A 23,100-nucleotide genomic window follows, 5' to 3' on the forward strand; every position below is an offset into this window, starting at 1 on the left:
CAGGGAGAGCTCCCAGAGGGGTGGGTTGCCCCTTTCCTGCTGGTTTTCTGGGTGGCGTTTTCCAGCTGCAAGCGAGGGAGACAGGAGCCCTCGTTTCCGCCCCCCCCCGCCCCCCCCAAGGCCCCAGGACAGAAGGCGAGAGCCAGAGAACAGAATTTAAGGAGTTTCTGACGAAACAGAGGGGCTTTGTGGTGAGGAACGAGCCTTCTTGCAGAAACATACAACACAGTTGAAGCAGGAACGTTTCTCTCGCCTCCAGGATGTTATTTCTGGCTGAAGCCAGTGAGACACGGATGGACCCCCGCCTCCCACCACCATGGGCTCTCTGAAGGCTGCCAGGGTTTCAGAGGACCTGGGGCATCTGTAAGAGCAAGGAACGCCTCCCTCCCCTCCACACACAGTGCCAGGAGGGAAAATTCAGCCAAGGAAGCTGGGCCTCCTCCCAGGTTGTGATGGCATCCCTGGTACAAGGCATAGGAAGGCAGGCAGGGGCCAGGAACAGAGAAGGGAGGGGCCCCAAGAACCAGCCCCAGACACCCTGGGACAGGAGCTGCAGGCATCCAGGCAGCTCACACGTGCTCCAGCCATGGGAAGTACCTGCACCACAGGCCCGGCTCTGGCAGGGTGAGCTGGAGGCACAAGCTCTTCACTGATCCCAGGATGAAGATGCTCCTCTCCAAGCAGAAGCAGCTGCGCTCAAGAGCAGGTTGAGTTCAGCTGCTGCAGGACTCAGGGCTGTTCTGACACGCAATCATAGCACCCGAGATGGGAGGATGCCATCCCACAGGGCTCCAGGGTCGTTACCCAGCCCGGCATCTCCCCAAGGACAGACCGGAGATCAGTGTTCAGCCACACACCCTGCCCGGGGCGTCCTTGGTCTTAGGGACCATGAACATATGCTGCCAACAGCTTCCCACGCACTCTGCTGGGCATCCCACCCCTGCCCATGGAGCGATGGAGCACTCACCCAGGGTGGGAGATGATCGGACAGAAGAGGCAAGGACCCCTTTTCTTGCCTCTACCATGACGATGCACGGGACTGTGGCATCTCAGTCTCCAAAACCAAGACAGGCTTCTGGCTCACTTCCAAATTAGGTTTTTAATTAAATAAATAACGGCGAGGGGTCTTCAAGGCAGTATCACTTCACAGTGTAGGGCTTGGGGGGGGGGGGAGGGGGGAAAGAGTCCAGCATTGGGAGCGGCTCAAAGTGAATGTGCTTTGTGAGAAGGAAAAAGAAAACCCCAACAAAAACCGAAAACCAAACCTCCTCCCCAAGTGACTCCCCCTCCCTGTCCCAGCCCTTTCCACCCCTCTCCCTTAAAGTTATGTGGAAAAAGCGCCGCACTCATGTTGAAAGACCCCATGCGAATCTGTAAACAACACTGAAGAACATAAATAAGGGAGATTTCTGCCTCCCCCAGCTTCCCCTCTCCTTTCATTAGGGCTTGAAACAAACCAAAGAAAAAATGGTTTCAGGAAAACTAAGAATGTTCTTGGCTGATGGAGAGGAGATGCCAAGGCCTGGCCCTCCCTGGGAGGGCTGCCCGTGCTCTCACCCTGCCTCCTCTTCTCCTTTCAGCCAAGGAGCTTCCTCTCTCCCCCAGAAAAGGGGAATCACAGCCTGGGCAGTTCCACTATGGAGCGGGCACTCGTATTTGCTTTCCATTTCCAGCAACTGGGAGCAACTGGAGGGGAGACCTCCAGTTACCACGTCTGGTTGACAAAGCAATGCCTGGTCAAGGCAGGTGTGTGTGTCTAGTGCTCAGCACCTCTCAGCAGAGCTGGCCAGGGACCGAAGCAAACCCCTGCTAATGCACACAAAATGGGTCTGGAGCTTGGAAGATGAGAGACAAGGTCTGACCCTGTCATCCCATGAAGCTGCCTGATGCTGTCTCTGTGATCCCACTGCAGGGCTGAGCACAACTTCACAGGGCCAGGTAAAAGGAGGATGCAGGCTAATGGTTTTAGTCATCTTCCAAATCCACTGGCAGCAGAACCAACGGCAGGATCACAGCCCACAGGCCTCTACCAAAACAAGCAGAAAACCTCAACCCAAACCCCTTCCCAAATGCGGAAAATGGCTGGAGGAAGGGAACATCTGCATCAGAGCCTTGCCCAGCAAGTCAGCAGACAGCATTCCCTGCATGGAAAAAAGGGGAATGAGAACATGTGGATTTAAGCCAATGGCAAACCCCAGACCTGGAACATATCCGGGAAGCAAAGCAGCTCTGGACTCCAGCACACCCACAAACACGCCACTGTGGCTCTCTGCACAGCAGCCACCCTCCTCGCTGCCATGCGAGGCCATCCTTGTCACCTCCTTGAACATTGCTAATGGCAGTAAAAACATACTTTCCTTTCAGAAACCAGCTCTTTTTGTGACGCAGAAAGGGGCAGGGATGCCCAGGGACTGGTGTGCTCTCCTTCCTGGGACTCTGTGCTAGCACCAGTGTCCTAGGCTTGGTGCCCCGGGAGCTAAGCAACCTTCTCCTCCCACAGCTGACAAATTGTTTGAACAAGCTGGGAAGTTACAGATGTTTTCATCTGCATTTTACCCTCTTGTACTGCAGCGGTCAGCAAGGATCAAGTCAGTCACCACCAGTAACAGAAGTGGCAGCACTGTACCACTCTGGGGCCAACATCACTTTGTGGGTGTAGAAACTCCCTTTACTCCCAGTACAAGTTCTCCATGGCCCAGCACTGCAAGGGAAGGTGAGAAGGACTTGAGTGCACACAGTGCTACTGCACCGCGCAGTGTCCCTTTCCAAGACCTGACGCTTCTGTCAAAGGGCTGGGCCAGGCCACATCCCACCTGCAGCTGGTGGTGGAGTGGGCAGGAAGACATACACAGCTGCGAGAGGTTTGAAAACAGCAGTGTGTGTGCCTGTCATGACCCACAGCTCAGGAGTGCAGGATGGCTGTTGGGAAGGGAACGGGGAGAATCACTTCTATTGCAACACACTATCTGTGGGTGAAGGGCCAAGACTCCTCATCTTCCTTCAGCATCGCCATGCCTGTCTCTGCAGGCAAACTGCCCTGCAGCCCAGGTGGACTGTGCTCCCTGCGGATTTCCTAAGCTCTCGGACCTCCAGACTGCATCCTCCATCCCAGCCCCCAAAGTGCTGGTGATACGTCCCTGTTCTCAAAGCATCTCTGCACTCAGACTGTCCCACTGGGGTCAAGCGACATTTCCCCTGTCCTGAGGCAGGGACTCTCTGAACAGCCTGGAATTACCTGGGGTGACACATGGTCAACGAAGCAGGGGGCGATGGACCTCCCCCCTCACTAAAGACAGCCACCAGCTTTGCGTGATTGTGTCAGAACACACTGGAGCAGAAAGGTGTTTGGTTTCACTGTAGCCTTGGATCAAGGAGGATGGAAAGACGGATTCTGACCAACAGCTCCAAACTGTCCCTACGGAACAGTGGAAGTTCCAGGATTTCACTCAGTCAGGTCGAAGTCCTTGCTGGGTCTGTGACAAGTTTGTGACTGGAGACTCTCACTGTGACAAAGGCTCTGACCGAGCCACAGGTGCTGGGCAAGCCTGATGAGCAGTCAGAAAACTATTTACATCTCCGATGCCAATGAGGCCAAAATCTGTGACCGATAAGGACACTTGCGCAGGGGTCACCACTGCCTCTGGGTCTCTGTCCAAATCCACAGGGCCAGCAATTAAAGGCAAACCCTCGTTAATGTCTGCAGGGAGAGTGAAGTCCATGGTTATCGTCTCACCAGAGCTCTGCAACGTCTCCTGCTTCTCTGCTAGTCCTGGTCCTGCCAGTGGCAAAGCATAGAGCCCCGATTCTGAGGGGTTGACAGTGTGTCGTGTGCAGGAAGCTGAGATGGCGCCTGAGGACGTCTCCTCCGTGGGGTCGAAGGAACAATTCGTCTCCGAAGGAGTACTGCACTCATAGCCCTGCCCCGACTCACTTATGCTGCCCAGGCTGCAGGCTGTGCTCTCCACGCTCAGAGGCTCTGCACACCGCAAAGGAGGGAAACATGGGAGACAGACAAGGAGGAAGAAAGGGTGGGGGACAGCAAGTGAAAGAGAGCTAGAGTGAGTCCATAACATACAAAAAACTAGAAACCAGTTCAGTCCCACCTAATCACAACAGTATGTGTTTGATGGCACAAATGTTTCTCTATTATAGCAACCAAGATCCCTGCCAGCATGTACCGAAGAAAGGCAAGATGCAGACAGCAGATGGGAGGCCATCAGTGTTTCTATGGAAATTAAAGGAAATCTCACAGAGACACTCCAAGATAAGCCAAATCCTAAGTCCTATCCCCTCACGCTGACAGCCCCTGGGAGGTACCTACACAAAGCCCTCATCTGTGGTAGGACGGTGAGGGAACGAACCCATTTTGGGCTCCCTGTGAGTCTTCTCAGAGCCATCTCTCTCTGAAAGCAGACTGCAGGTACAGCCTAACTTCTGGTGCCTTCAATCAGCCTCCAGAGGAGGTGCCTGTGTCTACTGTGTCTGTGTTAGTGCATTGGAAGGATCTAACTCAGGTGCCCAAAGTTAGTGCAAATCCTTTTGCTTTGTGAATGACTTAGGCCACCCCTCCAAGGCTGAAGCAGGAACAACTCTTTTTAAGTCACTACTGGTCAATGCAGAGACAGACAAGTCTCCTCTGCCCACACCAAAATCTGCCCAGGGCTGGTATTTGACACAGGGCAAAGTGAGCACACTGGCAAGGGTGTGGAGAGAAGAGCAACAGCTGGATAATGGCAACAGGAGAAAGGCAAAGGAGGGTCTGTGCTGCTGAGTGAGGGAGAGAAGTTATCCCCATGGCAGACAGAAGAAAAGAAAGTTACCTGTGCTCTCTATTGCTATCTGATCTTGACTGAAGTGAGAATCCAGGCAGCTAGTTGCAGAGGGAATTGGTGGGGAGCTCCGAGAACGACTGGTGTTTTCTACTTCACCCCCATCCAAGTCATTGTCGGTGAAATCCCTGTGGGGAAAGAGAGATAGCACTGCCACCACCTGTTAAGCAGAGAGATGCAGGCAGGGAAAATGGTGACTGGAATTAAAACCCACCAACAAATAAAACAGGACTGTAGAGGCCTCACTAGAATGAATGTCCATCCCTTCTTGGTCTGCAGAGCCCAGTCAGAGTCTGCACTGAGGCGATCGCAGTTAACTCAGCATAGCTAAGACCAGCCCACGATAAACCAGAACGGGCTCTGTAGCTTTCCAAAACAAAGAGCTCTGCCCCCCAGCTCTCCATGAGCCTCAGTCCCTTCCAAATTGAAATAAATGGTCAAATGTTCTCCCCAGAAAACAGCCACCTTCACAGAATGACTGCAGTGGGTTGTAACAATGTTAGTGTGCCAGCAAAGCGCAAGTGATGAGAAAATATTTTCCCACCCTGGGGGGACTTGAGATTTCAGGTATTTTACTGTCTTGCATCAGAATTTAAAAAAAAAAAAAAAATCTTAAGACTTCAACTAATGTTTTTAATTGATTCAACTTAAATATTTCATTTTGACCTTTTAAAACATTTCAGTTTCAACCTTATTGTAAAGTATTTTCTGTAATTAGCACACATTTCAAAGTGAAGAATTTGCCTCAAAGGGTGGCAGCAGGCAAAGAAATTAATTCAGGTTCCAAACAACGAGAAATAGTGTATTTTTGAACTTAAAAAGCTCCCTTCCCAAAACCTCATTGAACCAAGTTATTTCCCGAGATCAGCCCTGAATCCCTGACCCTATCCTTAATTTTTGTGGATGAATTTGTCTGAAACAAACCAGTACTTTCTGACACAAGGAAGTCCGCATCCAAGCAAATAATTGCTTTATCTTCCCTTCCCACACTTAACAGTGTTTATGTTCTGAGAATATCCGGTGCATCCCTCCATGCTCCCACCCAAGAAACCTTCTAGAGCAGAAAGCACGGTCTTTTAAGCGGAGGTGCTTTGCAGCAGGAATCTTCACTGGGAGGTTAATATTACTAATTTTAGTGTGAGAATATTCCACGCACGTGGCTCCAGGGTGGAGGACGTACTTCTTCCTTCCTAAACGAGTCTGCTGAGTGAAGTAGTCATAGCGCTCTGATTTTTTCCACATGTAGTAATACTCCACACACTCGCCCACTGACCGGGTGCGGACCTGAGGAGAAATGTCATAGTCAGAACACTATGCATCAAGATGTATCTCATGGAGCAAGGACTATTATCCCATTTAATCAGCACAGAAAATTAAGTGCATTACAGTAATTTATATTGCTATGGACACATCTATGCTGCAGAACAGAAGCACATACTGAGATTTCCAAGGTGGTAATCGGCCAGAAAAAGAACTCCCCACAGTGCACAATTGCTCTTGCAGACCCCAGTGTGGATTCACACATGGTCCATTTGTGCAGGACTTCCCTGCGCTTCCAGTAGCACACAACATCAAGAGAGCAAACCTGCATCCATTTTCACTGGCCAGCATCAACATGCCCACAATTAATCAGCGGTAGAACTGGACTCTCTGGTTCTGCCAACTCCCAGCACAGCAGCATATGTCCTGGGGCCCAGCTCTCCCTACAACAGCATCTTTCATTCTAGAGGACCCCAGGGGACTTTACAAAACATCCACATGCTCAACTCACTCATTCACAGAAGTACTGCAAGGGCTGAGAGTTTGGAAAGAACTTTTGAGACTCCAGAAAGGGCTAATCAGTAATTAACTGACATCACTCATGCAGCTCAGTGTTGTTTGTGACTTCTCCCACCTGGAAAATAAGGCAGAGCAGGGCAGTGAACAGCCCATCACCTGCTAGCATGAGTCAACACAAAGCCTGGGATTGGAACTCAGCAGTCCTGAACTTCCTGCATTAGCTGAGGCTCAAAACATACCTCTGGTGCAAATGCACGTGCTTCCTTCCCTTTGTCTTAGTGGGATGCAGGGGTGAGTGTCCTTACCTTATTTGCTTGGATAAGATGAAAGTTTTTCCCATGGACCCTGAAGCCATGTTCAAAATTTCTACATTCTTCCTCACTCCAGGCACAAAGCTCATCTATAGCAGAAAGAAAGAGGAATTGGAGGAGATGTACAGAATCTAGAGTTACATGTGCCTTGATGTTTGGGGTAGAACCCAAATATGGGGGGTTCTCACCTCTGATAACTTTCACATTGAACCGTAACCTCCGCAGTGCCTCTTCTGCATTGAAGTTGCATTTAACCAGTTCATACAAAGCCTAGGAAACAGAAGAAAATTACCTGCAGTATGTACTGGAGCAACACACCACAAACCAACCTGCTCATGACTCACATTTGTCTTCTAAAACTTATTTTTCCTAGGAGCCACTTTGCCACTAACCCCAGCTTGACCATCAGCATAGATTATTCCACTTTTCAAGGCACTGGATTACAAACCCTGGGACTGAAAAGATGCAGGTCTGCCAGCAGCTCTGCAGGTTACAGTTGTGCCTCCATGTTCCAGCAGACTTACTGTGAGAGTCTAACCTGGCTAGCTTAGAGGAAACTCAACTGCTCTGAAGTTTCTTAGCCAAATGTTTGATCTTCTGCTGGCTTCAAAGAAGAATTAGACAATGTTATAGAGGACAGATCCAAAAGGATGTTCCTGCTGCAAGCTCTGGCTCAGAGAGTTTGGGATACTGGGAGAATACAGTCAAAACAGTACCCAATCTCTACTTGCCCAGTCTGTTACACGCTTTCCACAAACATCCGTTACTGTGTTGGAAGAAAAGTATTAAGCTAGACAGGCCTGTGCTCTGATCCACTACAGCCTTCTCCAGTCTTCCCAACAGGAGGGTGAATAACCTCCTGAGAAGCACACCCTCACTTATCCGTGAAGCAGGAGCCGAGGATCACTGGAGTCAGGTCTCATTCTCTTTTAAGGGGGTCTCTCATTCAGGATCTCTGTAGGAAATGTTGCACTATTACGCCAGCACCATTAGAGTATCTGAGGGCTGCAAGAAGCCCCCACACGTACCTGTTCATTGTCCTTCACCATCTCTCCTTCTGGCAGGCTGCTGCTAGACAGCTCGTCCCATCGCCGCTTCACTGCACGGTATAGGAACTCTTCAACGTCTCTCTCAGGGAGTATATTCGGGTCCCAAAGCAGCTGATCTTCATTCTCGTAGGCTAACAGAAAAAGCACTGAAATAAGCTAATCAAACAGAGAGTTCTGCTGCTTTTGAGAAATGGTCTGCATGTACATGCACAGGAGAGACAGAAGGAGGGATGAATCTTTGCTTGGTACTCCAACCTGGCACTAGAGATGACAACTATCTCTGTGAAGGTACTGCATTTTCCCTCCTGATTTTGGAGGCAAATGAGCTTAATACTCTTTATACCTCTTTTAGAGCCCTAAGCACAGGCTTGGCATGCTTCCATTTCTTCAGAAGAGCTGGTTGACAATGTTTTTGTTACCATGTTCTCAAAGATTGTTGCTTTGATTCATTAATCCTGGCAACTAAAAAACCCTAGGTTCTAAGGTGTCTTTTCCAGCACACAGTAAACAAAAGGAGTGGGAGGCAAAGGCAGCTTTGAGCTACAACCCTGGCCTAGGCTCAAGACCCTCTCCCTCTCCTAGGCACAAAACCAAGGAGCTGCAAGGCTGTCCCTCCCCTGCGATAGCTTGTAATGCTCCTTCATGAGCTGCTCCACTAACACAGAATAGCAGGAGCACACTGCATCACTAAGTGATTCTTGCCCCTTTCAGCTTTCAAGGCTCCTAGTCCATGAGAACATGGCACACAACAATGCAGAGAGATGTTCAAGTAAAATAACAGCACAGAGGAAAGCAAGAAGAAAGACTGCAATAAAAAATAACCAGAAATACTGAGATTTTTCTATTCAGATAAAAACATTAGCACCCTCTGTACTTAACTTGTTTCTACAGGCAAAGGAACCAACTCTTCTGCCCTGTAGAATCACTGAAATCAGGTCAGAGGCACTACAGACTGGGCATAAAAGACCCCCGTCGGGATCTATCATCAGTTTCCTTTCATTTCACACTGATGCAAACACACAGGTTATGGAAAAAGTGCACTAAATCTGTGGTCTTCAATACAGAAGGCTGAGAGCACTGATAAAGTAACAGTGAAAAGTTCTGAGAACTATATTGGGTAAATCTGAAATAGTACTTGCAAAACTGTTAACTTTTATCTCCTTTAACTAACTTGCTCAGAGTCTGCTAGGATAAAAGAACTACGGAGGAAGCAAGTAATTTCTAAAGACATGACTTTCTGTTAGCTGTCTTGTTCAGAAACTCAACAAGCTGGTGCTAGTCTTGCACTAGTTATTAGATGCAATCTGCAAATCAAGGCACCTCCATCTACTCTGCAGACATCCTATCAAATTTGAAACTGATCAGCTCCAGGGAGTACTGAATGAAAATAACTCTGGCTACTTAAGGAAGACGTCAGAAAAAATAAATTAGAGTATCACCAGGAGGGTATTCCTTCTCTTTGGCTACAGCTGAGACCCCCTCCTCCAAACCTGTCACAACCACCCAGTTTTCAGTGAGCTTATTAGCTCCTGTAGCTGTATTACTAGCCCTGTTCAAACAGGCTAGTTTAAAGCTAGCTCAGGTGTAGCTGTAAATTTTGGAGTCAACACTGAGAGGTGCCAAGCCTAGAGATATGGAGCAGAACTGGTGAACCAGGGCCCCATCAAACATCCAGGCCAGCAGCCCTACATCCAAACAAGATACATAAAGCAGGTTGCCTTACCTTTTTCGCTGTGCCTGTTTAAGTGGAGGATGGGAACAGTGGCTTGGTACTGAGGTCCAACCATGATCTCCTGAAATATCACCACAGAGAAGCGGGTAAATTGAAATGGAAAATGCTCCATGTGGCACTGAGGTGTACTTCATGATTTAGGGACTACAACACCATGAGGCCGACTTATATATCAGTAGTCCCCACTGTCGCTATTACTTCTAGGGAACCCTGACTATTTTATAGGGTAACTAAGATGATTTACTACCAACCAGATGATACTTTGGGGACCTTAAGCATTTACATAGTTTTAACGTTAAAGATATATGGCAAGTGGCTAAGGCTGGAGATAAAGAAATGCAGAAGCTCTCCTGCAACCTTCGCAACCAGGATGAATTTGAAGTCTGCTCCTCTCTTTCGTAAGATGGCTCCCCCTCAGTAAATCCTGCTGGAAATATTGCACAGCATTTCACCTTTATAGGGCTACAGGCTGCACTTTTAGGTTACCAAGGCACAACAGCATTTTCCATATCTGAAGCAGAAGATAATTTCAGACACAGATTTCAAGATTGTATTAAAAAAACCTCTTGTAACCCACATCTGTCACCACCTCCCACAAAATGCAAGGTGCTGAGCAGAAGAAAATAAAGAAAGAAAATTTCTTGGGGAAATATCACAGAGCTGTGGTGTCATGCTTTCCTCAGACTCAGGCACATTGTATTAGCTCCCCTTCCCAATGCAGTCAGATCATTTACCTTCTTACACTCGTTGGATGGGATGGAGTCCTCCTCTGAATCCTCAGCCATGGAGGAAGCACATGGAGAGGAACAGGGCTCCTTGTCTTCGTCAGCAAGGAAGTTGTTTGCTTTGTGGGAAAGCAAAACATCTGTAGTTATGAAATGTTTGGGGTTTTTTTTATTGCTCTACGTTCCCTCTCCTTCCCTTCATTTTCTGTCCTAAAGTTACTTTCAGCATGGTCCGCAGTGACAACTTACCTATATTTTAATTTTCTCCTTTTAAATAAAAGAATTTGCACACTTGCCACATGGGTGGTGCCAACGAACCTGGGGAGCTCAGACTGCTTCATTTTGCAGGATAGCAGAAGGAATAAGATCATTTCATGCTGAGTCTCTCTCACGCACTTTGGCTTCCCACATATTCCAATTAGGAACTGCCACAATATATCACACCACTAGTACTACTGAATTTATTCACTTCTAGAGATGTCAGATCAGGTACTGATCTTTCAGACTGCAGTTACAGCAGGTAGCAAAACAATTCTCACTTTCTTAATGTTATGAGTTACAGCTAAAGACAATTCTCCCCTCATCCCACTGCTCATCTACGCTCTATCATGTCCTAACCAATGCTTGGTAACACCATTGGCACTCAGGTTTATTTGCAGCCCCCAGAAGGAAAGTGGAAAACCTGATGTCAGGAAACTAAGTGACAAAATAAAGAAAAACATTCTCACTCTATCCTGCACATCACATCTAAGTAAAAACCAATTACGTAGAAATTAGCGACACATACAGCCAGGCTGGTTTGGGAATAGGTCCGATGCATCATGGGATGTGACGGATGGAGTCAGATCATCAGCTGAAGACTGTGTCTCCTCCTCTTCTTCCCCTGAAAGCAAATCCTTCGCTATTTGTTCCTTTTAACAACAACAAGAAAGTGAAAAATATTTTTAAATTAAAAAAAGTATATAAGGAGGGGTGAGGCCTAGAGTAAAGCATTTCTGGCCAAGGGTGGCCGCATCCACAGATCTCCTCACCCTCCCACAGCTTGTCCAAAGACAGATTCTCTCTCACACTCCCCACCATCCCTAGATTATTTTCCCTAGAAGCACTGCTACAAGTGTCAAGGGTGGCTTCCTATGGAAGCCAGAGAGAGGACAAGCAAGTGGCCCTTTCTGTAGAGCTCCACTCACAGCAAATATCTCTAAGATCCTGGAAGGAAAAGAAAAAAAAAAAAAAAAAAAAAGCTTTCTACAGATTTTAGCTAGAACAGGAGGAGCCAAAGCTTCACCTGGGAAGGTACAAACCTTCCTTGACTCTCCACAGATCCACATCTACGTGCAAAGACTCATAACCCAAGTTCCACAAAGAGTTTTTACAGTGTTCTTTTAAAACAGTTATCCTTTCTCCAGTGTCCTCTAAACTCTTCACATTCACATTTCTGCACCGGGCGTTCCTCACTGGGACACCAGAACTAGGCAGGCCCCTTCCCTTGGCACTAGTCAAACCCCACCTGAAAAGAGCTACTAGACATCTCAAGCTCCAAGACAGCACAGTAACCTATAGCACAGGCTAAGAGCGTAGACCCAAGCAGACAGCTGCTCTTACCTTATCCAGAGTCATATCTGGGAGATTTGGAGTAATATCATTGCTCTCACTGTCCTGCTCCGAGATGGGATCAGATGCCTCATAGCCATAAAGTGCAAGCAGCTCCTCAAATGGCATTTCACTGCTCTGAGCGAGAGGAGGACAAAGCTTCATCAGGAATGGAACAATCACCGAGTACAACACCAGCTGTAGTGAACACAGAGATATGCAGAGGCAGTCAAGGCAGCTCTGCTCTTCTGGGGGCTCTGAAGTGCCTCGGGTAACGCTGCGTAATGGAGGAGGCATGGTCTATCAGGACCCACCATAACCTGTTCTTCTCAAAGGTATGGAGAAGCCAGGAACTTTCACCCCAAAGCAATACAGTCTATATATTGACTATATATACAGTCAAAATATATTTATTTTTTACACTAGATTTCATGCTGCTGAAGAGATGCCAGGCAGCACAACTGTATTTACAGAGAGGAAGGGAAGGAGCAAATCTCTGTATTAGTCTTGTGCCTGACCTGAAGAGACAGTTTCTGTCACCAAGAACACGCTTTGTGTTCCACCAAGGTCTCCATGGGAACACCCCCAGGAAGACCACATCATCTCATCTTCGTGGTTCCTCCACTGTGAAACAGACATTGAACATATACCCAACAGCTGATGGTTCTTCAGCAAGGTGAGCGAAGACCACCTTGTCAGATTGGCTTCTTGGCAGAGGAACACTCCAAAATTTACTGCTTTTACCTTGTCCTGATTTTGGCTGGGAGAGAGTTAATTTTCTTTCTAGTAGCTGGTACAGTGTTATGTTTTGGATTTAGTAGAATAATAATGTTGATAACACACCGATGTTCTCAGTTGTTGCTAAGTAGTGTTTATACTAACTCCATTTTTCAGCTTTTCATGCCCAGCCAGCAAGAAGGCTGGAGGGGCAAAAGAAGTTGGGAGGGCACATAGCCAGGACAGCTGACCCAAACTGGCCAAAGGAATATTCTATACCATGTGACATCATGCCCAGTATTATAAAGTGGGGGGAGTTGGCCTGGGGCGGGGCACGGGCGGATCTCTGCTCAGGAACTAACCGGGCATCAGTTGGCAAGTGGTGAGCAATTGCATTGTGCATCACTTGTTTTGTATATTCCAATTATTTTATTATTATTATTGTCATTTTATTATCATCATTATTATTTTCTTCCTTTCTGTCCTATTAAGCAGTTCTTATCTCAACCCACGAGTTTTACTTTTTCTTTCCGAATTCTCTCCCCCATCCCACAGGGTGGAGGGGAAGTGAGCGAGCGGCTGCGTGGTGCTTAGTTGTTGTCTGGGGTTAAGCCAAAACACACCTGTTGTCAAAACCATTCCTTCCTATCGAAATGCAAACGTAACACTTGTTGATGGGTGGACTTAAACACAGCGCATTGCCAGGTGAGCAAGTCACAGTTTCTCACAAAGATCTTTGGTACCAGTACTGTAAAAGGAAACAAGAAAATCCAGCAGGTAATTTCCCTTCCCCTCCCTTGCTGCCTTTACCTGAGAGGCACTGAAACTCTTCTCCAGCTCTTCTAAAGATTTCTGCTTCTCCTGAGTATCATCTTCTTCTTCCCTCTCTTCCCGTACACCATAGTTCTGTGAAAGGATCTCTGCTAGGTTCAGTCGATGATCAGCTGAGCCCATTGACACAACTGCAGGGATTAGAAGTTGGATACTAACACCACCCTGGACCAAATCTTCAGATGTGACAAAGCCTGGGACAATCCCTCCTCGTATGTGTGCAGCCATGATAAGCCAGAGGAAGAGATTAGGTAGAAAGGAGTGAGAAGGGCTGGGGAACACAACTGAAGGAAGTCACTCTGTAAGCACTAAAATTGCAAAGCCCGGTTCTCTGCACATTCAAGTCCCACAACTGACTGAAAGCTGAATCTCAAGGTTTTCTGAGTATTTGTGTGTCTCTCCTGACTGGATTCGCTAGTGTCATAACATGCGAACACACAGTGCAGCCTTTCCTTCGCCCAAGGCATTTTTAGCATAATTATCCCTTATTGCAAGAATGGGCAAATGGACACTTGTAGGAGCTTTGGCATCTTTAAGACTCTCCTCCTCTGTCAAATGGCATGGGAATCAACCAACAGGTTTGGAAGGTGTTGGAAGGAGAAGGGAACAGACAGGCCTATCACAGGAGCCTTGTTTTCTCTGGAAACCAGACCAACAAACAGATGCATACTTAAGCTGTGGCTACCTGCTGCACTCTGAAGGCCAGGCTCTCCAGGACATAGACTGCGGGCTGGGTATGGCACCACCCTCGGACTCTGCCTGCCAACCGAGGCCTTCAAGAAAAGAGAAAAATATGGCTGAGACATCTTTTCTTAAAAATGTAACATGCCTCCAGCCACTTAACCCCAACAGCAAATGCAATTAATTTAATTTCAAAGCAAAAGTTAACAGAAACCACACAGGGTAGCAGTAGAAACTGTGCTGTGCAAAAAGAGCTCTAGTCAAGTGTATTTAACAGCTCTTCCAGGCCTCCTTTCCTCTGGATTCATCACCTTCCCCACAGTCTCTAACTGCATATGGTGGTGTTTCCATTTTATCTTTTTTACCTTCAGCACTCCACTAATTATTTATCCTCTCACAAGTTTAAGACCTCAGATCTTTATGGCTTACATCTTCACTTAAAAGAAGGACTTTGACCCTAAGCCATTATTCTAAACACACACATCATGCTTGTTTGAACACAGCGTTTTTAAGAACTGACCCACTCTTTGGAGAGGCAATCAGAAGCAGCCAGCCACAACATGCTGGCTTCTCCCTAATGCCTCACCACATCCAGAAGGCTCAGAGGGGTAAGCAAAGAAACTTAGAGCTGAGCAGGCAGCGAAGGAGTCTGGGAGGACTGCGAGTGGCACAGGTGAGGCAGGAAAGGGTGAGACAGGTAGACACCGAGAACAGGCACCTGCTTTCGGGCATTCAGTGCTCGGTCAGAAGTTCAGGCAGCAGTATGGGCTGAGGCCTGGAAAACAACCCAGAACATCTGCTGCTCCTTGGGCTGCTGTACATGGAAATGCTGTTCATCAAGTTCAGCCTAGGTAGGGAGCAAGCAGGTAATTAACCAATGCCTTTGGGTGACTGAGAGCATCCGACTGCAGAAGAAAACCATAGTGTCAGTCCCCCAGTCACCAATGACATCTTTTTATGATCCTCAGCCATTAATAATCTCAGCCGTGCACCATTACTCCTCTCTTAGTCAGTGGGAGCCAGGACCTCTACAATGCTTCAGTATGAGGCTCTTACAACTTATTTAAGAAAACATAGTACAGCTTCACATCAAAATTCATCCTCTAACAATAGAGCAAAGTACATACCAAAAAAGCCACCCCAGACTTTGGTTTCTGAGTTAGTGCCTTCAGGTGTTAACACACATATTGCAAATTCCATAACAACTAGAGAGGCAGCTATTTTCCAGGTATAATTACTGCTACGATAACGGTTGGCCTGGAAGGCAGATGACATTGCCATACAAGAGCAGGACCAAGAGGGAGGGAGGGAGGGAAAGGATCTGTGAAGCAGCCATGGAATTCTTGCTCCTTCCTCTACCAGGACCGGTGAAAAGAGGATGCCTTTAGTCCAACTGGAGCACACACTGTGCACTAATTCACCATCCCCAAGGGTCTGATTATTAGCAGCAAGATAACCCCACTGGAGACCACTCTGTCTGGCTGCAGACAGAGCCCACTGCCCGTGTGCACTAAGAAAAGGGAGGAGTTTATGGTATAATGAAAGGAAAAGGGGACAGAAAGGATTCGGACAGCCTCCATTTTGAGGATGGTCACACCAGGAAACAGCTTTGTAACTCAGGAAAGTGTCAATGCCCCTTTGTTGGGCTTTGCTGGAATGTGACCAAGTACAAAACCCTCTTGGATAAATCCTTCCAAGCAAACAACCCCAGTTTCATGAAAAGGATGAGGGTGTGGTCTACACTTACTCCTGCCAGTCTTGAGCAATCTGCAGAACTCTCCTTCCTGAGACAATGATCTATATATTGATTGTGACTCCTTCGCATGGGGATCAATAAGGAGCTGCATGCAAAGGATTTTGAAAACAAAGACTGAAACTGTTAGCGATGGATGGGCTGGCTTGAAAAGATGTCAAGAATACTTCAGGACCAATGAGATCTTATATTAATGATCAGGTGCTGAAATGAAGAGTAGTAGTCAGTACGACAGGATGACAATTCAGTAACTAATCACGAGTTTATTTCCCCAAAGCAGTAACATAGCATTAGAGCAAGCGGGAACTGCTGTGAGCTGGAGTCACCATAAAATAACTAGCACTGCTGTGTTTGGGCTGAGAAAAGAAGAAACAAACGACAGACAAAGCAAATGGCCCATTCCACACCCAAATTTAAACGTGTGAAACTGAATGATCCCTCAGATTATTTACAAATCCAGAAGACCACGGAAACAAGAGTCAAAGTCAAAGGAGTAGGGGAGAAAGGCAGGTCTAGCTTAAATATGGAAATGATGACAGAGAGAATATTCCTGATTACACTGATTGCTGATGCCACATGATGTGGAGTTAGGCATGAAGTTGGATGTGAAGGCGAGGTAGCTGCTGCTTGACACTTCAAATCCACATCACACAGGAGGCAGAAAATGCAACAGCATTACATGCGTCAGAAAGGCAGCAGCAACACTGAGGCACTACCAGGTATCTCCAGATCAAGAACGGTTCTTGGACAAGGTGTAAATGCTCCTATTGCTGGTGACAGTTTTGGTCACCAGGAAAGGTCACAGTGGTGAACTCCATTTATTCTGACAGTGCAGCATGATGCTGGAAAATGGCTCCTACATCCATGGGCCATTTAATCATGGTGGGGGAAAAGGGAGATTAAATTCCTTTAATCTTGGTTTAAGTTTTCCAGCAGCTGCTTTCCTTCCACTAGTCTCTGCTTCTCAGGCATGAGAGTAACTTCCCTCTCTCAAAAGTTACAGAGAGGCTGACCAATTACTCGCCCTCGCATTTGTATTTCTGGATGACTCCAGGACTCCCTCCTTAATTCTGTACTCAAGTTTTTCAGTACATGGAACAAAGCAACAGCCATGTTTTAGAAAACACAGGCAGAGGAAGAGCCTGAGCTTTTTGCACTGACAAAGCCATTTCCCAGGGCAAGGCAGATTGTTTGTCCAGAGAACTATCAGAGAAAACCCTTCAGGCTGAAACCACTCTTGCAAGAAAGTGAGGAAAGATAGAGAAGGTTTCCCTTTCCAGTGTTACTACTTTAATAACTAAGGTGGTTTCCTGAGCCAGTGTAACACGTATTTCAGACTCAGTGAGAGAAGTGTTCCTTGTTCCTTTGCCTTGCCCATACTACTTGACATGGGTCCGTTTTCTACAAACTCCAGCTGTAGCCAGAGGGAAATGGTATGGATGGAAACGGAGTCATCCTGTAAGCTATGGACCTGAAAGAGCACAAAACGAACAGAGGACATGACACACAGGTCATCTCCCACGCTGCTCAGGAAAATCAGTGCCCCGAAAGCACACTGTTGCAATGTCACAGCAGAGATACTCCGCAGTTCAAACATCATCTGCGAGACAGCTATGGCTCCCAGATCTCCCCAAAGGAGAGACCTGTGTGCACAATGGCAACATGGTGCAACGTGCCAGGGCAGCACTTCAGCGTGTCACATCAGCCCAACAACGTGCCGAAGTAACGCTTCGGCACAGACGAATGCAGCACCCTTGGTGCTCCACCAAAGGCAGTGGCAAAGACCAAACCATTCTGGATGGGACGGCAGGCAGGCCAGACAGCACCTTCCTCATGCGGAAAGCTGAAATACCCTGAAAGCAAAGCCTTGCTGTCCCACAGAAGCTGTCTCAGCTAGCGGTGTTCCAAGATCCTGCGACAGAGCAGCCCGCTACCTCGACGTCTTCCCAGCGTCCTCTTCCCACATCGTGGTCACCACAAGGCTCTTGTGATGGAAATGAAGTGCAGATGTGCCACGACAACCATTACGACAGGACGGGGATATTTCAAGGATGGGTCAAGACACGACGGGGAATGGCATCACCAACCGTAAGCGTGGCAGAGCGACGGCAGTAACGTTTCGGCACGATGCACCAAGACAAACGCAACGTCGGAACGGGAGAGGCGGCAGGGGCGTCCCTGCCCGGCACCAGAGCACAAGCCCCCCTCGCCAGGGCGGTTCTCCCCATCCCAGCCACCCAGCCAAACCCTTCCCGCCACCCTCCCCAGCCCTCTGTCGCTCCCATGTTCTCTCCCACTGCCCAGGCCCCCTCACTTACCTCCGGCCTTCCCGAGACCCTTTCCGGCAGCTCCGCACCCCTCCCGCCCCGGCGCCCTCGGCCCCTGCTGCGCTAAAGCCTCGGGGGCTCCCGCTTCGTCCTCTGCCCCCGCGCCCCCCGCCAGCCTTCTCCAGCCCCCGCAGTCCCGCCCGCCGCCCCCCCCCCTCCGCGGCCCAGCCCCGGCCGCTCTGACGGGTCCCCCGGGGCCCTCTCCCGCAGGTCCGGCCACGGGCCCTCCAGCCGCGGGCAGCCCCGCCGGCCCCGCCGCTGCCTCCTCGGCGCTGGCGGGAGGGCAGAGCCGCCGCCGCTCCCCAGCCTCGGGCGCTGCCCCGCCGCCCTGCCCCGGCTCTCCCGCCGGGTCCCGCCCAGCCGCCCCTTCCCCCGCCCGCCCCCGCCGGCGCACCCTCGGCCGCGGGCCGCCCCCCGCCCCTCGGCCCGCTGCCGCCCGGGGCCTCGGAGCCCCTCGGCCCGAGTGCCCCCGCCCCGGCGAGCCCCATCCACCCCACGGCCGCAGGACCCCGGCCCGGGGCGGCCCCAGGCTGCCGGGACTCGGGGGGGTCCCCGCCCGGGACGGGGAGACGGGAGGCCGGAGGCCCGAGGCCCGGCGCGGCCCAGCGCGACCCCGGCGGCGGCTCACTCACCTCCGCCATGGCCGAGCGCGAGCGGCGCGGGGCGGAGGGGGGCGGGGGGGGGGGCTCGCGGGCCCCGGATGCGGCGGCGGCCGTTCATTGGCTGCGGCGCCGCGAGGGCGGGGGAGCGCCGGGGGCGCGGCGGGGCGGGCGGCGCGGGGCCGGGTCAGGGGGCGGGGTCGGGGGTCGGGGGTCAGGGGGCGCCGCCGGGCCGGGGCCCTTCCCCGGAGCCGGAGGCGCCGCTAACGGCCGCTCCCGGGAACACGGGCGTCGTTCGGCCGACTGCCGTCATCTCCCGGAGACGCCCCCGGCACGGGGGTTGGGGCGGCCCGGCCCCGGCACGGGGGTTGGGGCGGCCCGGCCCCGGCCCGAGGAGCGGGGCCGCTCCCGGCCGGCCGTCAGGGCATCCCCGTGAACCGGCGTGGAGGGAGGGGAGGCCGCCGCCGGCTGGCGCGGGCCCGCAGCAGCGCTCCCCGAGCGCCGGGCCCGGCCACAAACGGGCGGTCAGACCGGCTGCGGGGCCGTTGTCGTGAAGGCCCGCAGAGCCCGAGTGGGTCAGTGCACAGACCCTGGGCTGCGGCCCGAGGCGGGCAGTGGCACACGTCCCCTGGGACCCGCGTTGGGAAGGAGGTTTTTAGGACTGAGATGCCTGCGCGCCCGTGCCGGTGGCCCTGTGAGCGGCCGGCGCTGGTCCCCCTTCCACCGGCCGTGGCAGCGGGGGTGGACGAGGCCCAGAGACGGTCCGCAGGTGAGCAGGGCCCCTGTCCTGTGCTCCACCGGGGAAAGCCTTGGAGCCAGGTCACGGCACAGAAATACACCAGGGACCGCGCGCGCCAGAGGCAGAAATAATGCTCGCGGCCGCAACCCGCGCATTCTTAAACACCAAAGTTAGTGGATCACAAAGCTTGGATCTGTAGGAAACAAACCTTCAGCAACCCTTGCTGAGCAACTTGTTGAGAAAAAGCCACTGCGTCTCATTTAGCAGCCACAGAAGAGGAAAATCAGGGTAGGAGCCCAGGAGTGGTCCCTGCCATGCGAGGACCGACGTGTAAACACTATCTTGTGGTTTCTTGCCGTGGCTGTACTCCGAGAACACCAGAGGTGCACTTGGGGAGGCTGCTTGATGGGTCTTTTCAGTTCTGTTTAACTGATGACGAGCCACACGCTTCCAGAGCATAACCCTCCAGTGTGCTTCATTCTCCTTTAATCCTGCACATCTCCAGGGCTTCCTATAGCAAACTGCCCTGCCAGGGGCCCCTGTCATTCCTCAGGGACCCACAGCCGCACCCAGTGGGCCAGTGCTTTCCTCAAGGTGTGCATTAAGGAGCTGCCAATGCGATTGGCAGGACGTGCAGATACGTTTGCCACCAGATCTCGCCATTTGATCAAGTCCAGTAGATTGTTGTTCAACTCAAGCCGATGCCTCTCAGGCTGCGACCAGATCCAGCCACGGAGCTGGATCTTAGTGCTCAGTCGCTAGGAGCAGCCTCCACGCCCAGCACCCTGGCAGCTTGCTCTGTGTTGGGTTTTGCTCATGCTTTTGAGTTCAGGAAGCAAAGTGTTATCAAGTGCTTCTGAAGTGGTGGTGGCCCTTGAGCTGAGAACCAGAGCACTTCAAAAGGCCTTTATTCCCTCACACAGATCTGTCTAGTTCTTCCCAAAGGACTAACAGATTGCAGATGCTGTTTATTCAGTTAAAAAAGTAACCTTGTCTCTAGCTTTCAGAGAAATTTCTACAAAAATTGCTGTTTTCTGCCTTGCTCCCAACAGTGCATCCAGGTGTTTTGTCACCACAAAAAGCAGAAGGGCCTGGATTTGGGGTCAAGACTTGGGGAGAGCGAGCTACTCTGTTGCATCTGCCTGTTTGCAGTTTGCTCCAGGAGCCGTCTTGCTGGTCTGCTGTGTTTCCAGCATGATCTGGGAAGTGGTTCAGGCAGCCCGTGGGACTGGTAACCCACAAATCGCTGTACCCATCCCATAAGTGCTCAGTACTCAAACCTGCAGAGACCACGGGCTGGCTGCACAGGGCCAGCTGCAGGCTCTTGCGTGAATTCATGTTCACACTTTGATACTAGCTTTCCTGTGGTCTCACAAAGCAAGTTTCACTCTCCCAAACATTTGGGGGGAAGGACATATTGCAGCAAGTTCAATTCTTCGTGACAATTGCCCAGCTCTATTCATTTGAGTGCTGTGCCAGGAGCTCAGCTCTACTGACCTGGAGCAGTGTCCACGCCAAATTCTGCTGCTCTGTTTAATGATTGCAGTGACAACTGCCAGGCTGAGTGTCTCCAAGTGGCTGCACTTCCCTGAGGGAGCGGTGAAACACTTCTCAGTAGACACTTCCATTGCCCAGTATGTTAATTTCTGTCCTCAGAATTACCAGGTGCAGTGATTCTCCATCCTGCAGCCACCACCGCTCTGAAGACAGCTCACAGCCCATTTGTGGCGCCAGGCCGCAGAGCAGTTAGTGTGTGAGCAAAGGCAGCCCCACGTCAGCACAGAAAGTCAGAGATTGTAGCACCTGACATTCAGTATTTTGAAATTTTCAAAGGCCTTTAAAAAACCTGAAGGGCATTGGAATACAGGGTGGCTTAGACTCTCCAGATGTCTGCAAGTGATTAGTCGTGACACTCCAACAGCATGCTGTTTTACAATTGCTGCTCTATGGATTAAGATGACAAAACATAGAAGGGTGAAGTGGCTTTGGCTGAATCCAGGGTCGATCTGGCTGCAAAACTGGGGTGGACCTAGGTCTTGCCCTCCTTTTTCTCCTCCACCTGTGCTCTACCCAGTAAGCAACACTTCTTGGAAAAGCTTTACAGCCCAGAGACAAACAGCAAATACTTTTTCACCTGATACAGTTCAGCAATGGGGTGTTTACCCACAAGGGCTTGTAGATATAAAAAAGTTTACAAAAGCAATTTTGATAGGAAAAAAAATTATATTGGTGTTGGGAAAGGACTGACTCCTGCCTAGGGCAAGTATAGGTTTGTGTCTGGATGTGTCCTGCCACAAGGCAGGCACCTGCAGAGTGAAGGATGGTCTAAATGCAGAGGAGGTGATAGACCTGCATGTGTAAGCTTTGACTATAAAGAAACACTTGGTTTCCTGTTGGTTGTGGCTGTTAACAGACAGAAGAACAGCTTTTAAACACTTAACAAAGTAGTTATGAATTCAGCTTTAGAGAAGCATCAGTTTTCGTGAATGCTAGATGGAGCTATGCTACTCGCAAATAACATACTAGTTTAGATTTTCAGACAAGTGTTGATACTTCTAAAACGTGCTAGCTTCTCAGGATCCACCAGTGCTGTCAGGTCTTTATTGAACACATACAATTTACACGCTCCTTTTCCACGTTGGTTAAGGCAGCCTGTCCACCTGAGTAAGGCCAGTTGATAGGATGGGTGGGTTAAGGTGATGCATCATGGCTATAGAGTTTCCTTTTTGCACCTATTATCCTTCCTCCCTCCCTCCTGACAGACCTCCACTTCAAGTCATCACAACCCACAAATATAATTTATTTACAGTCAAAATAATTATTACAGAATAGTCTCTGTGGGGTTCACAAAGGTATGTGCAATATCTACAGACATAAGTGGGTACTGTTGTACCTGATGGTTTTATTGACCACCAGTGCCCAAGAACCCTTTACAAATGTTAGGCCAGGGTTACAGAGCTCATCTCAGTGGTCCTGTAGGAGTGGCTCATGAAACACAGGCCGTTCTCCCTTTTGAGGTTCCTCAGCCTGTAGATAACACAGTTGTGATGGGTTAACCCTGGCTGGATGCCAGGTGCCCACCAGAGCTGTTCTATCACTCCCCCTCCTTCTCAACTGGACAGGGGAGAGAAAATATAACAAAGAGCTTGTGGGTCGAGATAAGGATAGGAGAGATCACTCACCAATTACCGTCACGGGCAAAACAGACTCAGTTTGGGGAAGAATTAACTTGATTTATTACAAATCAACCGGAGTAGGGTAATGAGAAATAAAACCAAATCTCAGAACACCTTCCCTCCACCCCTCCCTTCTTCCCGGGCACAACTTCACTCCCGGATTCTCTACCACCCCCCCAGCGGCACAGGGGGACGGGGATGGGGTTTACGGTCAGTTCATCACACGTTATTTTCTGCCGCTTCATCCTCCTCAGGGGGAGGA

At 49.9% G+C, this 23,100-nt stretch overlaps 1 protein-coding gene across 11 annotated transcripts; it reads right to left on the reverse strand.

The window, feature by feature from the left end:
• Positions 1-1,080: 1,080 nt before the first annotated feature.
• On the reverse strand, positions 1,081-18,988 carry MIER2 (MIER family member 2). Of its 11 annotated transcripts, none has more exons than XM_052801352.1 (13): positions 17,932-18,387; positions 14,249-14,336; positions 13,543-13,694; positions 12,028-12,213; positions 11,213-11,336; positions 10,435-10,544; positions 9,692-9,761; positions 7,948-8,114; positions 7,108-7,189; positions 6,914-7,008; positions 5,986-6,113; positions 4,821-4,957; positions 1,081-3,976 (listed from the first exon to the last, which is right to left on the reverse strand). In XM_052801352.1, the coding sequence occupies exons 3-13, from the start codon at positions 13,684-13,686 to the stop codon at positions 3,501-3,503; spliced, it is 1,719 nt and encodes a 572-aa protein (XP_052657312.1). In that variant the 5' UTR covers positions 13,687-13,694; positions 14,249-14,336; positions 17,932-18,387; the 3' UTR covers positions 1,081-3,500. The 11 variants fall into 11 exon arrangements, with proteins under 11 accessions (XP_052657312.1, XP_052657311.1, XP_052657303.1 ...); XM_052801351.1 differs by having other exon boundaries at positions 14,963-18,387; XM_052801343.1 differs by lacking the exon at positions 17,932-18,387 and adding an exon at positions 18,957-18,988 and having other exon boundaries at positions 6,914-7,189; positions 7,948-8,099; positions 14,249-15,091.
• Between the last annotated feature and the right edge of the window lie 4,112 nt (positions 18,989-23,100).

Source organism: Harpia harpyja, chromosome 11 (assembly GCF_026419915.1).
Source record: "Harpia harpyja isolate bHarHar1 chromosome 11, bHarHar1 primary haplotype, whole genome shotgun sequence".
Taxonomy (NCBI): domain Eukaryota; kingdom Metazoa; phylum Chordata; class Aves; order Accipitriformes; family Accipitridae; genus Harpia; species Harpia harpyja.

What these genes read in the sequence shown, in the direction of transcription:
- MIER2 (XM_052801343.1), bottom strand. Translation starts at nt 14,369, where the DNA reads ATGTCTCAGCCATATTTTTCTCTTTTCTTGAAGGCCTCGGTTGGCAGG. An exon ending in TGGTGAAGGACAATGAACAG is followed by an intron (nt 7,190 to 7,947) that starts GTACGTGTGGGG and finishes TCTGTTTCCTAG; the next exon opens with GCTTTGTATGAACTGGTTAA. An exon ending in GTCCTCCACCCTGGAGCCAC is followed by an intron (nt 4,958 to 5,985) that starts GTGCGTGGAATA and finishes CTTTCCCCACAG; the next exon opens with GGATTTCACCGACAATGACT.